The following is a 16,722-nucleotide window of genomic DNA, read 5'->3' as shown; positions in this document are numbered from 1 at the left end:
TAATAATAATAATAAAACATTTTTATATATCTCTTTACATGGTACTCAAAGACACTATACAGTAAAACCAACACATATATCACATTAAAAACAGATAAGCAATAAAACAACACATAAAACAAGCATATTAAAAGCAATTAAAAACAGTAAAACCAGTAACTATCAGGTGAGAAATGTAGAACTATTGTATGTGGAAAGCTAATCTGAAGAGGTGTGTTTTGAATGTGTCCAGGTCAGTACAGTCATGGATGTGTATGGGTAGGGAGTTCCAGAGGGAGGGGGCTGCAATGGTGAAAGCTCTGTCACCCCAATATAATTTGCTGTATATGTACAGATTATTATTACTCTGTGTCGCTTTATTCAGTTTGAATAAATATATTTTCTTTGCAAGTGCTTTTGTGACTCAGCATTTCGATGTACTTTTATGTCATGATATAGGTCTTAAATTCCATTCATAAAGGTCTTAAAAAGGTCTTAAATTAAGACTTGTTAAAACCTGCAGAAACCCTGTATTCTCCAGTAGTGCTTATTTAAAAATGGAATACCATACTTTGATAGATCTGTAACTACCTTGTTATCAATTACTTAAGATTGGACTGGGTGAAGAGGTCAACAATATCACTATTAGGGCTGAAACGATTGATTTATATCTATAACATAGATCTAGATCAAATAGATATAGATCAAACTGTCAAACATTTTAATAATCAATGATTTCAGTCATTCAAAACCTGTTCACTCAGACATAAGACATTTAAAAGGCCATTTAAAGACATTTTGGACCACATGACTAATGAATTAATCATACAAATAATGGACAGATTAACTGAGAATGAAAAAAAAGCATTAGCTGCAACCCTAATCACCATTTTAACAAGAATATTTTTCCAATCTCAATATAAAAAGAACAATATGGTAAATGTTTAGTCCGGTAACACACAATAACGTAGTCATAAGCGATAGAAGTGTTTATTAATATACTAACTATAACACATAAGTGGAGGCTGCTGTATTAACAGATAATGGCTTGGTGTTTAGTAAAACACAGTGGTAGTAATTAAAAAATGTCTGAGAGGTTATAATAGTTAACAAATACTGTATAAACGCTTATAACTACATTATATATAGTGTGTTATAAACCAATTATTGAATGTTTATACACTGCTTATAAATGCCAAACGGCATATTTCATTGCAGATTACTTGGAGTCATTGATTTAGATCAGTGGTCTTCACTAATTTGTTTCATCAGAGCCACACTGATGGGACAAATACAATAGTAGAGCCACTTTTACCGCAAAATATCAAACGTTACATCCAGTCATGAATAGCATATCTGCTTATAAATCTGTCATCCCTGAACATACAATATGCAATTTTTTTCTATATTAGCCCATCATGTTTGTAACCATCCAAGAGCACATTTGGTGTTAAGAGCTGGACAGACCACCCAAACTGGCAACTCCGCAGTCTATAGTCTATATTTCCATCTTAGAATGCGGCTGTTTTGGTTATTTTTTTTTTAAATATAAATGATTTGTAATAGAGCAGACACAGGGTTATGTTATAGCCCTGCTGGTTTTTAATGTTTTTATGAAATAGCTGTAGATAGATAGATACTTTATTGATCCCCAAGGGGAAATTCAAGGTCCCAGTAGCTTAAAGACACCACACGCAACATACACATACATCATAAACAGGATGATAAAATGACAAATCCACATGAATCATTTTGACAATACTAAATAAGAAATCAAAAAAATCCACATGAATGGGATGTATAAGCATGAGACGCTTGCAGTGACAGGGCAGGGACTGACCCTGTGATTCAGTATGAAGGATAAGGTGCTCTATGAGAGTGTGTGTCATGGTGGTAGTGCAAATAAGTCCAATAGTGCAAGGATAAAGTCTAGAGACCAGCATTAAATATGGACAATATAGTAATATAAAAACTATAGCAGTGCAAGGATACATTTAAAAAAAGACAGCATTAAATATGGGCAATATAAGGGCATAAAGTAGACAATAGGACAATACAAATCAACAGTCAATATTAGACGTTTGGAGTAATAGGGTTACAGCAGTTGTATTGACTGCTTGATCATATCACAGTATTATTTATTGCCATGCGAGCCACAAATTAAAGCTTGGCGAGCCGCAGGAATGAGTAACACTGATTTAGATTGTAAAATGTTTTTGTGTGTTATTATTTCTCAGAGCCCCATTTTGAATTCTTTAGAAAACTCCCCCTACCCAAAGTGTTAGTCTACATGTGTGTAGTGATCCAGGCACCACGGAGCCCTAACAGCGTGGGAGTGTGTGATGTGTACTGGCGGCAGTGTTATTCATACAGCACATTATCCTAATGAGCGTCACTCCCACCACATTTTGAGCAAGAGACAGCTCTGTGATCACTGAAGCTCTGCTTCTAGTGGATCCTCGTATAAAAGTTGTCAGTCGTGCTCCTTGCTGACCCCGGCCATACAAACGCTTGTCAAAGAGACCTCCTTTCACTGGCTCCCACCAAATGATTTTGACTTTAACTTGTTTTGCCCTAAAAAGGCTGTTTTCTCCTCATCAGCATCCATTCATTAAGCTGCTTGTTCAAAAGTCCAAATAGTTTTGCTGTGCTCCAGGGCTGCACAATATATAGTCTTTTTGTCAAATGGTGCAATCATAGACGTGATTTACAGGGGGGGTTGGGGGGCTTAAAACCTCCCAATAATAAAAACTGGCCAGTGCAAAAATCTATTATTTCCTTTACACAAATAAAGACATTTGCACCATAAATCGATGCAGAAAAATTCACCACAATGCAGGAAATGAAGTGTTTGACGTTCAAAATTTCCGTTTTGCTCAAAAGTGGAGATCTCAACCCCCCCCCCAATGTTGAACACAAAGTTACGCTCTTGGGCGCAATAAAACACATCGCCAAAGGCTGCGACGTATCACGAAAGACACTCCGAGATTTAGTTAGTTGAAAGGAAATATCAGTAGAAAACTGCACTTTAAAAACTGTCATTCTTTTTTATTTTATAATTTGTATATTCAGTTGTTTGATTTCCTTTTCATTTGTTTTAAATTCAACAAGCAATGAAAGCAGCAGAAATGCAGAACTGTGTCCACTTTAATATCTGTTTATTTATCGCAAGTAATATTGTTATCGCGATATTCAACGTCATCGCATATCGCATATTTTCCTCATACCGTGCAGCCCTACTGTGCTCTGGTCTTTATAGGGATGCAGCTCCGTGCAGTGACTTGCGTTTCCTCCTGATAAAGGCCTTAGGTCATTTCGAGGTATCCATTAATTAATTAATTAATTAATCACTCAAAATACCCATGAATCCATTATATAGTCAAGGGCATACCATATATCATTCATGTATTCGTCATTGGGTTAATGATCTCTATTTCAAGAGAGACCTGTGATACACAGAGGGAAGAGGCTTTAAGGCATGTATATATACAATATCACCATAATGAATTGAAGATTTAGTTTTTCATTTTCTTGTGTACTTGCATACATAAAAAAAGTAAATGCTGAATTGTAGATTGCACAATGGTCTCCCGACTGGCAAAAGAGAAGCATGATTTCTTCTTCGGATGTTCCACATGGTCTTTATAGGGAAAGTTTTGTCAGGATTCAGAAGTTTATGTTTGATACATTTCTTACACACACACACACACAGACAAGCGCAAATCACAGATATGAAGAGACACATCTATACACATTCACAACACTCATTCATACAGGCTAAAGCACATACATGGGCAGCAATAACACACAACACACACACAAATTATCAAACATTTTAGGTTACATTTTCAAAAAATGCTAAACAAATGCCATGCTTTTTTTGGCTTTTATAGCAGTATAAAATGAATGAGGTTTTTAAAAAACAAGTAAAAACTGATTAAATAAATGTATAGCTAGGGCAGGCCTTTTTTTCTCTTCTTTTTTACATATAAACTATTTCACTGTCCATGATTATATTTTGATTTACCACAATGCACAAGTCACGATGACTACAATGTGACCAGTCCAAACAATAACTCTCTAATATCATCAAGCCGTTTTATTACAGATATCTAAAGACACGTGTAATAACATTCTGCTTCAGTCATTTACACTACCGTATCCTGTAAACTTCACTTCACCTTTTGTTCACCAAACGTGGCATTTTCTTGCTTTAAGAGATTGCTTTTATTTTTACAGCACTCACAGGGACAGCTAGCTAACATTTGCGTGTTGTTGTGTCTGGTGTGTGTGTGTGTGTGTCGGTGTGTCGGTGTGGACGGTTGTGCCGGGTCCCAGAGTGTTCCAGTCGGGTGAACAGAGCTGAGGGGCCGGCTGAGGAATGTCCTGGTGACCCTACACACAGGAGACACAAACAGAAGCCAAAAGGGCCACAGGGGGGTGGAGATGGGACAACAGGGTCCAGGCGTGTGTGTGTGTGTGTGTGTCCAGGCCTAACAGTGTGAATCTGTGAAAGAAGGTGCATGTTTGTGTGCATGCATATGTTTGCCCATGCATATCGGAGTGTAAGAAAGGGCTAGAGGGAGCAAGGGAGTGGAGGCCGAGAGTGAAAGAAAGCGAGAGAGAGAGAGAGTTTGTGTGTGTGTGTGTGTGTGTGTGTGTGTGTCAGCGGGGGTCAGCACTTGTACCCTTTGGCCATTGTCTCCCTCCCTGACCGACATAAAAGCATCATAACCCTTTGAGCTCAGACATATTTAGAAAGCAGATAAAAGCACTTTTTACAAACTAGATACACGTCAGACACAAAGCCCGGGGTCAAGCGCAACAAATTAACAACCCTTTTTCTGACGGGGGGTGGGGGGGGTGACGGCAGAGCTAAACCGCCCCTGGAGTCCATAGCCAAATGCCTCCACATTCCCATAGCGGGGATGTGGGCTGTTCTCTTGCATTCATGTGTAATTGGTCCTCGGGGCAGAGGCTGAGATAAATACTGACTTACTTTTTGTGTTTGTATTATGTCCTCTTAATAGAAGACTTGTTTGGAATTCCCTAATTCCAACAAAAGTCAAGACGGCCATTATGAAGGAATTTAAAATAATTTGTCACTCAGGGTCACAAGCGCCATCACAGCCAGGTTCCACACATTGAAATCCCAAACTTTTAAAATGTTGCGCTGTTTAGGTAAGCTTTTGCATTTTCTCCAAATATATGGCATTTACTCATAATAAGAGCACAAGCACAATCGTACAGCTACACAGGCTCAAAGTGAAATCATCATCACAGCTTGGGCCACATCCTCACGTTAAATCTGTGACAGCTTGAATGGGTTTCTTTCTTTTTTTCTCTCTTTAACATGGTTCCATCTCATGGTGACACAATTAGTTTAATTGAGTAATTCCAAAATAACCAAAAATGCAATTTGATTAATTGTCATTCATCATGTGTCAGGTAAAAATGCCAAACATTTGCTGGTAATTTGCTGGTACTTGTAACATCATTGTAAAGTAAATCAGTTTTGGTTTTGAACTGTTGGTCACACACATCGAGCAATTTCACACTTTGTGATGCACATTTATTGCAATTTTCAAACATTTTATATATTAAATAGTTAAGCCACCAATTCCAAAAATAATCAAGTAGGGGCAGTTTCACTGTAAGTTCACATCCTTTTCTAAAACATTTTGTATCTCTCCCTTCAGTTGGCAAACAACTAAATAATTTTTTAATTTTAACAACTTTATTTTTTCCATATTTGTTTCAATAGAGCCAAACTCACAATGCAGGCAGTGTCATTGATATTTTCGTGTTCTATTGCATCAATATAAAATAGCAATCGAGAATCATAAACTATACCTACCAAGCAAGGCTATGGAACAATACCTTACCCTGCCTATGACGGATGACAATCAGACCGAGGGTGTTGTATCAGCATTTTTGTTTCAGTTGTGATGAACATGATTATAGCACCAGGCATGCTACGGAAAGGCAGATTCGCACTACCTTAGGTAAGAACAAACAGAGGGAAAATACTGTAGTATACAGAGCCATGAGTAACAGGAACACTATGGGCCCTATTTTAACGATCTAATCACACGGCGTGAAGCGCCTGGCACAGGCGCGTTTAGGACGTGTCCAAATCCACTTTTGCTAGTTTGACGGCGGAAAAAAGGGTCCGTGCGCCGGGCGCATGGTTCAAAAGGGTTGTACTTAGTGTCTTCATTAATCAGAGGTGTGTTTTGGGCGTAACATGCAATAAACCAATCAGAGATCATCTCCCATTCCCTTTAAAAGCCAGGCGCGTTTGGACCTTGGAGCATTGCTATTGTGATGGAGGATTTGCACCGTAATATTTTTATTTGTAATCTTTTGCATGTGTGTATGCTGCTGTGCTTCCCTGTGTGTGTAACAAGCATAGTGTGCGCGCGCTGTGCACGAGCCTAGGAGCATTTTAAAATAACAATGAAATGCTGCGTTACTGACTGTAGACCAGGTTTTTGTTGGTCAATGGCGCGATCACTTTCCACTGCCTCAAGATAGCAATACGCCCAGAATGCACCTGAACACACCTCTCTGTAAGACCAGCACGCCCAGAATGCACCTGAACACACCTCCCTGTAAGACCAGCACGCCCAGAATGCACCTGAACACACCTCCCTGTAAGACCAGCACGCCCATGGGCGCACAGATGGGCGCAGGTGCATTTGCTATTTAAACGACGTGGGTGCTGGACGGGAAACTGACAACTGCGTCGGTCTTAAACTAGCAAAGACACTTGCGTCGGGCTTTGTGCTGCGCCGGGTGCAAGATAGGGCCCCATGCCTAGTTATGTCATTCAAGTAAATAGCAATATATTTAAGGAACATAGCTGAGCAGTTCTCTGCATTGGCTAATATTTGATGAATGCTGCCAGTCTCATTAAGGGTTTTATGTATGCTTTTGTTTGGTCTGACCATTAGTGATTAACGTCATGTTCTCATCTCTACATTCTGTGAATAATTGAAACTAGGTCCCGTGTTGTGTTGAGTTGAATGTTTTTAGGTCTCTGTTATTACTTTGGTTGTCATTGTTTCTGTGATGTATTGAATGTGGTTTTGTTTGGTGCCTGTTTTTAATGTAATTATGCACGGCAATGTACAGATGCACAAGTTTTGGGTGGACTCCAGGAAGAATAGCTGTGGCTATGGCCCCGGCTAATGGAGAGCCCAATAAATCGAATCAGACTTCAGCATTTTTTTTTCATCTGCACTTCTTGGCGAGACCTGGGTTTTAATTTTTTATTCATAAAGCATTCGAAACATTGTGCGTTGAACATTTCAAAAAATGCACTTATTGTGGTTGGAAGGCCAGAGCAGTGGGATACAAAGATGCATTTCCAAGTGTGTCCTAAATCAATGCGTAGGATCGGAAGGCACTAAGCGGCTGGTTCACTCAAACCACAGAAAAAACCTTGTGTCTAGCCATGCAGATAGATTTGGTTCAGATGTTGATACAGTATTTTAATTATATATAAAATATATATATAAAAAAAAAAAATCTCCTGCTACCTTTTACCTGGCTGGATACAATAACACAGGGTTTTCCGGTGTTACACCGAAATCTGTGACCCTTCAGAATGTGTGACTGTAGCGCCGTCTACCTGCCGTAAATCATGTAAAAATAGCGATACGATACAGCTTTTGATGGAAAATTACAATTTCAGAAACATTCAGAAGTTACATATAGTTACTTTAAGGCAGCAGGTGGAACTTGGATCGGGTCTTAAGGAGTTGTTGCATTTATTCACCGACAAATAGCCTAAACTGTACAGACACTGCTCGGCTACGTTCACAGCTATAACCTTATTGCTTAATATTTACTACCGTCTCTCTCACACAGACACACACACACTCATACTGCACTGCTAATGTTATATTCACAGTTAACTGCTAACTTCACCGTCACACACGCTCTCTCTCTTTACTGATCACTAGCTTACATTATATGCACATATGCGCTGAGTTATTCCTCAAAGGAGTTCGCTACTTGTTGTATAGCCTGTAAACACATTTTAGTTTAAAAATCATTCTCAGATGCTCAGACTCGGCGGGCGCCCGGCAGCGTTACATAAAAATTGATAGAAGGATCTTTTGTCCAGGAGCTTATCGATACTTCGGTACCGACCAACCCAGAACCGACCAGTTTAGTACAGGTTCTCAATGCCCATCCCTTACTGCGCGGTCAGTTTGTTAATTTGGAGCTAACAATGTTGGTACTGTTAGACTTAACTCCCAGCAGGGGTACTCACACTTTGTGTGTGTGTGTGTGTGTGTGTGTGTGTGTGTGTGTGTGTGTGTGTGTCAGCCTGTATGATTGAGCGTGCATGAATGAGTGTTGTGAATGTGTATAGATGTGTCTCTTCATATTTGTAATCTGTGCTTCTGTGTGTGTGTGTGTGTGTGTGTGTGTGTGTGTGTGTGTGTGTGTGTGTGTGTGTGTGTGTGTGTGGGGCTGGGTTCCCACTGAGGACTGAGTTAGTTTGTGTGACCCTGCCACACAGGCCCTTAGATAATACAGCCAGCTGATGAGGTTACCCAAACGGCAGCAAAGGCCCAGCATGCTGCTAATGATGAGAGGAGGAGTGAGAGGGGGAGGCAGGGGAGGCACATATCGGGACTCTGTTTGGTCAGAGATATGACTGTGTGTGTGTGTGTGTGTGTGTGTGTGTGTGTGTGTGTGTGTGTGTGTGTTTAGGGGGGACACCTGCCCCACATTAGGCGAGAGAGGCTCTGACCTTAGCAGCTATAATATCAGTGCAAGCTCTGACCTCAGATCAGGCCTGGTTGGCCCTTCAGCGGGGTGAGAGAGCTGTGGGAGACGAGGGGGGAGTCATTCTTTCATTGTATGGCTGGTGTCCTCTGTCCTGCCTCTGCCAGCGCCCCGGCCCAGTGAGGGGTGAGTAATGTGAGTAATGGAGAGTAATAGGGTCCAGACAGTGAGTGTGACCGTAACCCTATTGTATCCTGTGTCAGCGGGGTCAGAGGTCACCCACCGAGCATACTGGTCCCGGCCCCACCCGACCCATTTGGGCCATAAATGAGTTTACCCAACACTAATTACCGAGGGCCTGCCAATGGGCCGCACTGCTTAATGGGCCTGACAGCTGCCTGTATGCCGCACTTAGACGCCCCCCCCCAGCCCCATCCTTCCAACCGTTTAACCCCCCCAACACATCCCACTCCTCAGCACCTTCCTTTGACAGTACATGTGTGTGTTGATGCCAACAGCATCCCTCAGTCACAGCTCTGTTTGCTTCTGCGTGGACTGCTGCGTAGCCTTTTTACGGATGAATTCCATTTGAATATTAATGTTTTATTAAGGGCATTGGTGGGGTATTGTGGTATAATAATATCTACAGAAGGGAGGGACACTCAATAGAAAAGGTCCACAAAATATGGCATGCAACTTTTGCTGTAGAGGGTACTGAGTGGAATACGGCCCAGTCGACATCTCCAGACCTTGTAACCTATTTTAACGATCTAAGCGAACGGCGTGAAGCGCCTGGCGCAGGTGCGTTTAGGGCATGTCCAAATCCACTTTTGCTAGTTTGATGGCGGAAAAAAGGAAGAATGCACCTGAACACACCTCCCTGTAAAACCAGCACGCCGATGGGCGCAGGTGAATTTGCTATTTAAACGACGTGGGTGCTGGACGGGAAACTGACAACTGTGTCGGTCTTAAAATAGCAAAGACACTTGCGTCGGGCTTTGCGCTGCGCCGGGTGCAAGATTGGGCCCCATTTCTGTCGAGGGTGTAGGTTTTCTTTCAGAATTGATGAGACAGAATTAAGGAAGTGCTTCTTGCATGGTGGTTCTTCCTTAAAATAACACCCAGTATAATTGGTTATTGTGTTTGGGTGCCTTGTTGACATGGGGGTTTAAGGCGATGACCAATAACTGCAGCATACCTGGTTTGGGTCTGGCCAGGGACCTTTGTTGCCTTTCATTTCCCTTCTCTCTTGTTCCTTGTTTCCTCTCAGCTCTCTACTGTCCACTGACATAGACATAGACATAAAAAAAAAGATATTAGAAATGCTATGTAAATTGCTATATTATGCACTGTATGTGAGTACAGCTCACTCTTTGTCACCCACTACAGTACATCCAAGAACAGATGAAGGAAGAGAGACTGGAGATGCGTCATTGTAGAAAACTGGGAATTGCTGCTTGTTGTTGTAGGAATGCTCTTTTTGTGATTTTTTTTTCTACTTTTAATGTTTACATTTCAATGTTATTTTATACGGCACTTTATTGTTTTTTGTACAGCACTTTGGTCAGATAAAGCTGTGTTTAAATGTGCGCTAGAAATAAACCGTGTGTGTGGTGTAGCAGTGCAGTGTGTTTATATACGTCGGTAAATACGACTCCTCAAGGACGTTTCTGTAATAGCTAATAGTTAGGAAACATGTTTCTGTTATACCAAAAATCCTAAATGTCATCGTAAACTGAGATAAGAAGTTTGTGTAATGAGGCCCCAGCGGTGGAACGTTTTGAAATGGATTTTTTTGTTCCTGGAAATAGCCTGGTCCCAAATAGCTAGCTGTTAGAAGCGCTAGGGGACGCAACTATGCCATGGCAGGTGTATTTCTCAGGACACAGGGAAGCACAGTGTCGAGTGTAAAGTTGTTTGCAGTGCAGTTCTGGAGAAAGCTGCAAGCAGCAATTCCACAGGCCAAAGGAATCAGCCCTTTCCCAACAGGCATGCTTTGAACAGACATTGCACTAGTAGAAGACAAATGTGACAACAGGACAGGAGCACTGGTTGTCTTGTTTAAATGAAGGTACAGACTCGGGTCACGTTCTGACCGTGTTCCTGATCTATGCTCTACCACAGCTGGCGCTAATAGCTTCCTTCCTCTCACTGTGGTTTGCAGGCAGGGAGTCAACCTTGGGGTCAACATAATTGTGGTTTCTGCTTTGAATATACATACAGTCAGTCCCTGAAACAATTTCTGGGATTTTCTTTTACCCGTACATATCTAGATAAGGCCATCTGGTTTATCTACAGGCTGCAAATGGCTTGTTAGCAATATCCTCAAGAATAACACCATGTTGATCCTTAACAGTTCATGGTCCCTATGCAGGAGATACAGAGGCATACTGTAGTGTTGTCATGTTCAATTCAATTCAATTTTATTTATAGTTTCAAATCACAACAGGAGTTATCTCAGGACACTTTACAGATAGAGGTCTAGACCACACTCTACGATTTACATAGACCCAACAATTTCCCACCAGCAAGCATTTAGTGCAACAGTGGCGAGGAAAAACTTCCTTTTTAGGCAGAACTCTCAGACAGACCCTGGCTCTAGGTGGGCAGCCATTTGCCGCTGGCGGTTGGGACACAGGGACACTGATACAGATATACATGATATGATTCATAACAATTATAGCAGTTGGAATGATGCGCCGTGGCACTTATAGTAACAATAAAGATGATCGAACTATGACTAGAAATAATAATAGTTGTGGCAGTGCAGGGCGTCGAGCAGGACCACGGCAGCAGCTGCCTGTGCAGGGTGGGATAGGCCAATGAAATAATAAAACTGATGCTTAAATTTGGATGCCCTATACCTAAAATAAATTTGGATTAAAATATGTCTCAGTGTCTACTAGGGATGCACCGAATCCAGGATTCGGGTTTGGCTTCAGCCGAATATTGTGCTTTGTGAAAATTGGTTCACACATCTGGCGATAGCGATGTGCTTTCCTACGATGTGAAAAGAGCGTGTGAATTCCACATACTTACATGTGTAAGGTATTTTATTGTGTAACCTCTCAGTTGAAGGTTAAGAGGAAGTTACAGTAAACATAGAGCTTTTATTGTGACGGGAAAAACGGTTGACTGTGTTGGGGTGGAATAAAGTGAGACGTGCAGTGCCGTCTTGGTTCCAGCATTGGAAGCCTGTGTCTTTATTTTAAAGCCAAACCTGAGTCTAGACGATATAAGAAACCCTCGGTTACACATTTAACTATGTTAGAGGCTGTGGACGTTGTTTACTCCATTAATGTGTTTACTGTGTTAAGGCCCTGACACACCAACCAGACGGGCCGACCGTCGGCAGAAAAGCCAGTCGGACTGATCAGTCGGGTCCCCGAGATCCAAAAAATGCCTCAGAACACACTGAGGCGACGCCGACTTGAGCGTACGCTCTGCATGCGCGAAACGTAATACGTCTCCATAGCAGCAGGCGGCGCTGCTCTGTATTGTTTCCAGTAACAGTCTGATTATTTCCCAGAAAATGAAAACCGGCAGCTGATTGGACGAACGCGTCACGTGGTTCTTTTTTCTCTGGAAATTCACAGCCAGACTGTCATGGCGGCTTGTTCAGAATACGATCTCATATTGTACTAAAATAGTTCACCGAAACGTGTTTCTGAAAACATTTTAAGAGAGAAATAGGCCGTACAGTTACTGAATCTGTCTTCATTTCAGATCAACAAAGGTCAGTTTAAAAGATTTTCGTCAGATTTTGAGCGGCTCATCCGCTCCTCATTTCCGGGTGAGTCCCGACTGTCCTGTCTCCGACTGAACATGTCGGGTCGGCCCAAATGAAGGCGGACGGCCGACGGCACGGGACACACTGAACAGACTCGAGTCACCGACCTCGCCAGACGGTCCGACGGCCAATTATCGGGCTGGTGTGTCTTCTCTCTTAATGGACTGAGGATGGGAGGAGGATTCAGTATTCAGTTTCGGATTCGGCAGAATCTTAACCAGTGGATTTGGTATTCGGCTGAACCCCAAAAATCTGGATTCGGTGCATTCCTAGTGTCTACCTGGGGGGAGCTCTTACTTTTTCCATTCAACTTTCTGTTTATTAGCGCTGAAATGATGTCAGTTAATGGTTTAGTTCAATGACATTTATTTCATAAGTCATTTATCAAGTAAAAAAAAATGAAATTGAATAGTTTGGGGTTTTATTCAGCTCTTTAGAAAAACTTTACATTTTTTTGGTTTCTAGGAGCTACTTATTGGTAATAACTTTATACATTAGCCAAGGAGGTTATGTTTTTGGTGTGGTTTGTTGGTGTGTTTGGCTGCCAGCAGGATTACGAAACAACTACCAGCCCGATTTTAATGAAACTTGGTGGAAGGGTTTAGCATGGGCCAAGGGAGAATCCAATTCAGATCCAAGGCGGATACACATATTATTTTTCACTTTGCCAACATGGTGAGATAGGCCATGCCTTGGCTGCAGTCTGCACTTTTAGAGTGCCCTTCTAGTTCATCATAAACCGAGTAGCAGCCCTAATGTGTCAGTGTGTTTCTTATCTAATGTGAATTGCATTGGTAAAGAATAAGAAGAGAAGCATGTTTGTAATTTCAATTAAAACAGTCTTTGTAGCTTCAGTGTCGCTTTATCATCTGACATGGTACTTTTGGCTTACCGGAACATGGGGCTGAATATCGGCCTGGAAGCATTGTTCATGCTGGAAGTTACAACTCATATGTTCACTGGCTTCAGATGTGTCACTGTTTAAAGCCTACAGTCAGAGCTGCCCAACATCCTGCAAGAATTCAACCGATATAACATTTTGTGGTGATTTCCCTTCTTCATCCACTTCATGATGTTTATTAGTTCTCTATGCTTCTGTCTCCTACATCTACGGTATTCTCATCCAGCCAACAGCACGTCAGTAACTTTCTCTGTGTGTAGAAGGTGGGCCCTCCCCCCTGTCCGTCAACCCTGTAGGAGGGCACTAAGCCCTGAGACTCGGCCCGGCCCAACAGAAGCCCCCCTACCACCAGCACCCCTGGTCACCGCCCCACCCTCTACATAGCTTCTAACACCCAAACACACCCCATCAGCCCACTCCCACAGCACTCCTCCCCTCTCCTTTCACTGCTCCCCCACCTCTCCACATGAGTGGTATTCACTGTGCATACCTAGGCTGCTAATTCGGACCTGCCACTCCAATCAAAGGATCACGACTGTTGTAGTTTTATTCTCTTTTCTTCTGCTGGGAAACAGTGTTTGGTGGATGGAGGCAGGGACAAGTGTGTGTGTGTGTGTGTGTGTGTGTGTGTGTGTGTGTGTGTGTGTGTGTGTGTGTGTGTGTGTGTGCTATGTGACAGTAAGGGGAATCATTCTTTGTTAAATCCAGAGTGGTAGACAAGCCCTACATGGCGTTGTGTGTGCTGTCTCCTCAGCAGACACATCCTTAACCAATGAAGTACACATACTTTCATGGGATGAAAATGACAACGGCGACAGATGTTGGTGTCCTCCTACATGATGATATAAAAATCACCTTGTCCCTTTTTGTATAATGTTAACTGTTGGCAAATGAAAGTAAAAGCATTGAATACTTAGCGGGCAATAAGCATGAATAAATACAGAGGCCGATATATGAAGTCTGAAACTGTTCAAGGGTCAAGGAATGTTTGGAATTTTTGTTTGTCGGTGTCATTTATTTTAGATCTTGGCAATCCATTTTATTTTTTTAAATAATTTTATATTGCATGTTTTAAGTATTTTGTGTCCAAACGTGGCTTGACAAAATTCTAAAGGGCATTTCCCCTTTTTTTTTGCTTTGTACCAAATTATACACCTGTTAATCAAAACAAAAGTTATTGTCATTAACACTTTTCCAGAGTTTGAGCTCAGCTGGTTTGCGTAGTTTCTGTGAGACTATTGATTCTCTCTGTCTGTCTCCCCTTCTCTCTCTCTCTCTCTCTCTCTCTCTCTCTCTCTCTCTCTCTCTCTGTGTACAGAACCTTTGTAACAGGCACTGCATGCTGCGAGAACTTCTCCCCTCTTCGCATCTGGGATGTTGAGCGGTAAGTCAAGAAGCTGCTCTGACATCATGCTACAGCATTGCTGCACATTGTAAGACATCGGATGTTTTATCATCCCACATGTTTCTGCAAGTCTCCTGCTGAGTGATACATGAATGATACAGTGAAAGTGTGAACAGCGATGCTGCCTGAGTATTGGCCTTGTAATCCAAATGACACGAGCACAACAGGAGATGGCAGACGATGATCCGAAAGGGAATGAATTCAATATTGCAGGAGCTTCTATGCAGAATTATACATTTAAAGGTGGAGTCTGCGATTCAAATCGGTACACTTTTGGTCAAATTCAGCAAATATCTCCTCATGGTCCGCTAGCTGTCCATTTTGTGTGTTCATACACAGCCCTGGGTCAGTAAATGGGAAGCAAACAAAGTGGCTCGGAACAAGTAACACAACACTATTCTGTTGGTGCTCGTACACAGGACAGGGGAAAGGCCATGGATGTATAAAGAGAAAGGCAGTAGGAGCGAGAGGGACGGTAAATCTGGCGCATGCTAATGTTTTGAAGGAGCACTGAAGGGAGGGGTCTATTTGTGTACAACAATCCTTCTCCAGAATCGCAGACTCCACCTTTAATCCGACTCAAGTCTATTGCCTGCAGGTAAGAAATAGTGTGAGGATTGTCCAGCTTGTATTTACCTTCACAAAAGTGCTCGTTTTGCCGCTGACAGGCTCAGATTAATATCCTAAGTGTCTGACAACATTATAGAAAGGGTTTCTAAGGAGGTCGACCTTTCTGTTAAAGAGTAAGATCCTTTTTTTAAACATAAAAACGTGAAATTGCGTTCACTTAACCCACCAGACTCCATGTAAATAAACAGTAATTTTAGCATCGTAAAACACACTTCATTCAAAGTCGACAGAAACAAAATAAAACTATGAAAAGCCGTTTTGGGTCATCTTTCCACTTTTCCAACCATCACAACTCACAATTAAACACATAGTTTACCGATTTACATGTGAAAATATGTTGGCGCTAAACACGCTAGAAGTATTGTTTTTTTGAATGGAGTCTGATGGGTTTAGCGCTAGCGACTTCAGAGCTGTTTCTGGTTAAACAGAAAGGTCTCAAAGAGGTTTTAAAGGCCTATCTCTGTAGAAATCCTTTCCATAATGTTGTCAGACACTTAGAATATTAATCTGAGCCTGTCAGCGGCAAAACAAGCACTTTTGTGAAGGTAAATACAAGCTGCACAATTGCCCTTTTAAATTACATTGTAGCTTGTTTCTCCGCTGCCAACTGCAGCAATCTTGCTTAATACCAGACCAATGTCAAAGATTGTTGTTCCCATCAGTCACTTAGGCACAAAAACACGGTAGTTACCATTTAAAGGCTGAAATGCCCCCAAAAAAATAAATAGTGTGAGTGACTAATTGTGTGCACCAAGATGGACAACAAACATCTACATAAAATCTACATAAAGGATAACATTTAAAAGATCAAACGTATAAATCATAATACATTGTTAGTAATCAAAGTATTAAAAGGTGAATGTGCATATTTTCATATTTAATTTTAGCACAAGTGCTATAGAATAGAAAAATTGCACATTTTTACAAACAGAGGCTTTGGACAGAGAGTTCATCATCCACCTGTGAAGAATCCTTCACTATCCTACAAGCTCTGGTTCGGTACTTGCTGGTGTATAAAAGTCTTTATTGTTTGTCATGATAAAAACCTGGCAGATGAAAGACTTCAAAGATTGCAAAATGTTTGCTCTTTGCTGGTTAGTGCTACCAGTCAACTGGTAATATATCTCCATTTCAGGCGTAAAGGTATTTGCTTTTTTTGATCATTGGTCAGATATGTCTTTTTTATCAAACAAATTTAATTGGCAAACATTAAAAATATAAATAAATAAGGATATCTGTTTGTGCATATGCACCAAACAAGAGTTCGGAGTA

The 16,722-nt window shown here is 41.4% G+C and overlaps 1 protein-coding gene across 1 annotated transcript in view; it reads left to right on the top strand.

Moving 5' to 3' along the window:
• fbxw4 (F-box and WD repeat domain containing 4) overlaps positions 1 to 16,722 on the top strand; it is a 74,198-nt gene that overhangs the window by 36,878 nt on the left and 20,598 nt on the right. The window contains exon 6 of the mRNA XM_031304699.2: positions 14,734 to 14,799. Coding sequence (XP_031160559.1) covers positions 14,734 to 14,799 — 66 coding nt within the window. The remainder of the gene's footprint in view (positions 1 to 14,733; positions 14,800 to 16,722) is intronic.

The sequence above is a fragment of the Sander lucioperca genome, chromosome 15, assembly GCF_008315115.2.
Source record: "Sander lucioperca isolate FBNREF2018 chromosome 15, SLUC_FBN_1.2, whole genome shotgun sequence".
Classification (NCBI taxonomy): Eukaryota; Metazoa; Chordata; class Actinopteri; order Perciformes; family Percidae; genus Sander; species Sander lucioperca.
This window is presented reverse-complemented; position numbering and strand designations above follow the sequence as displayed.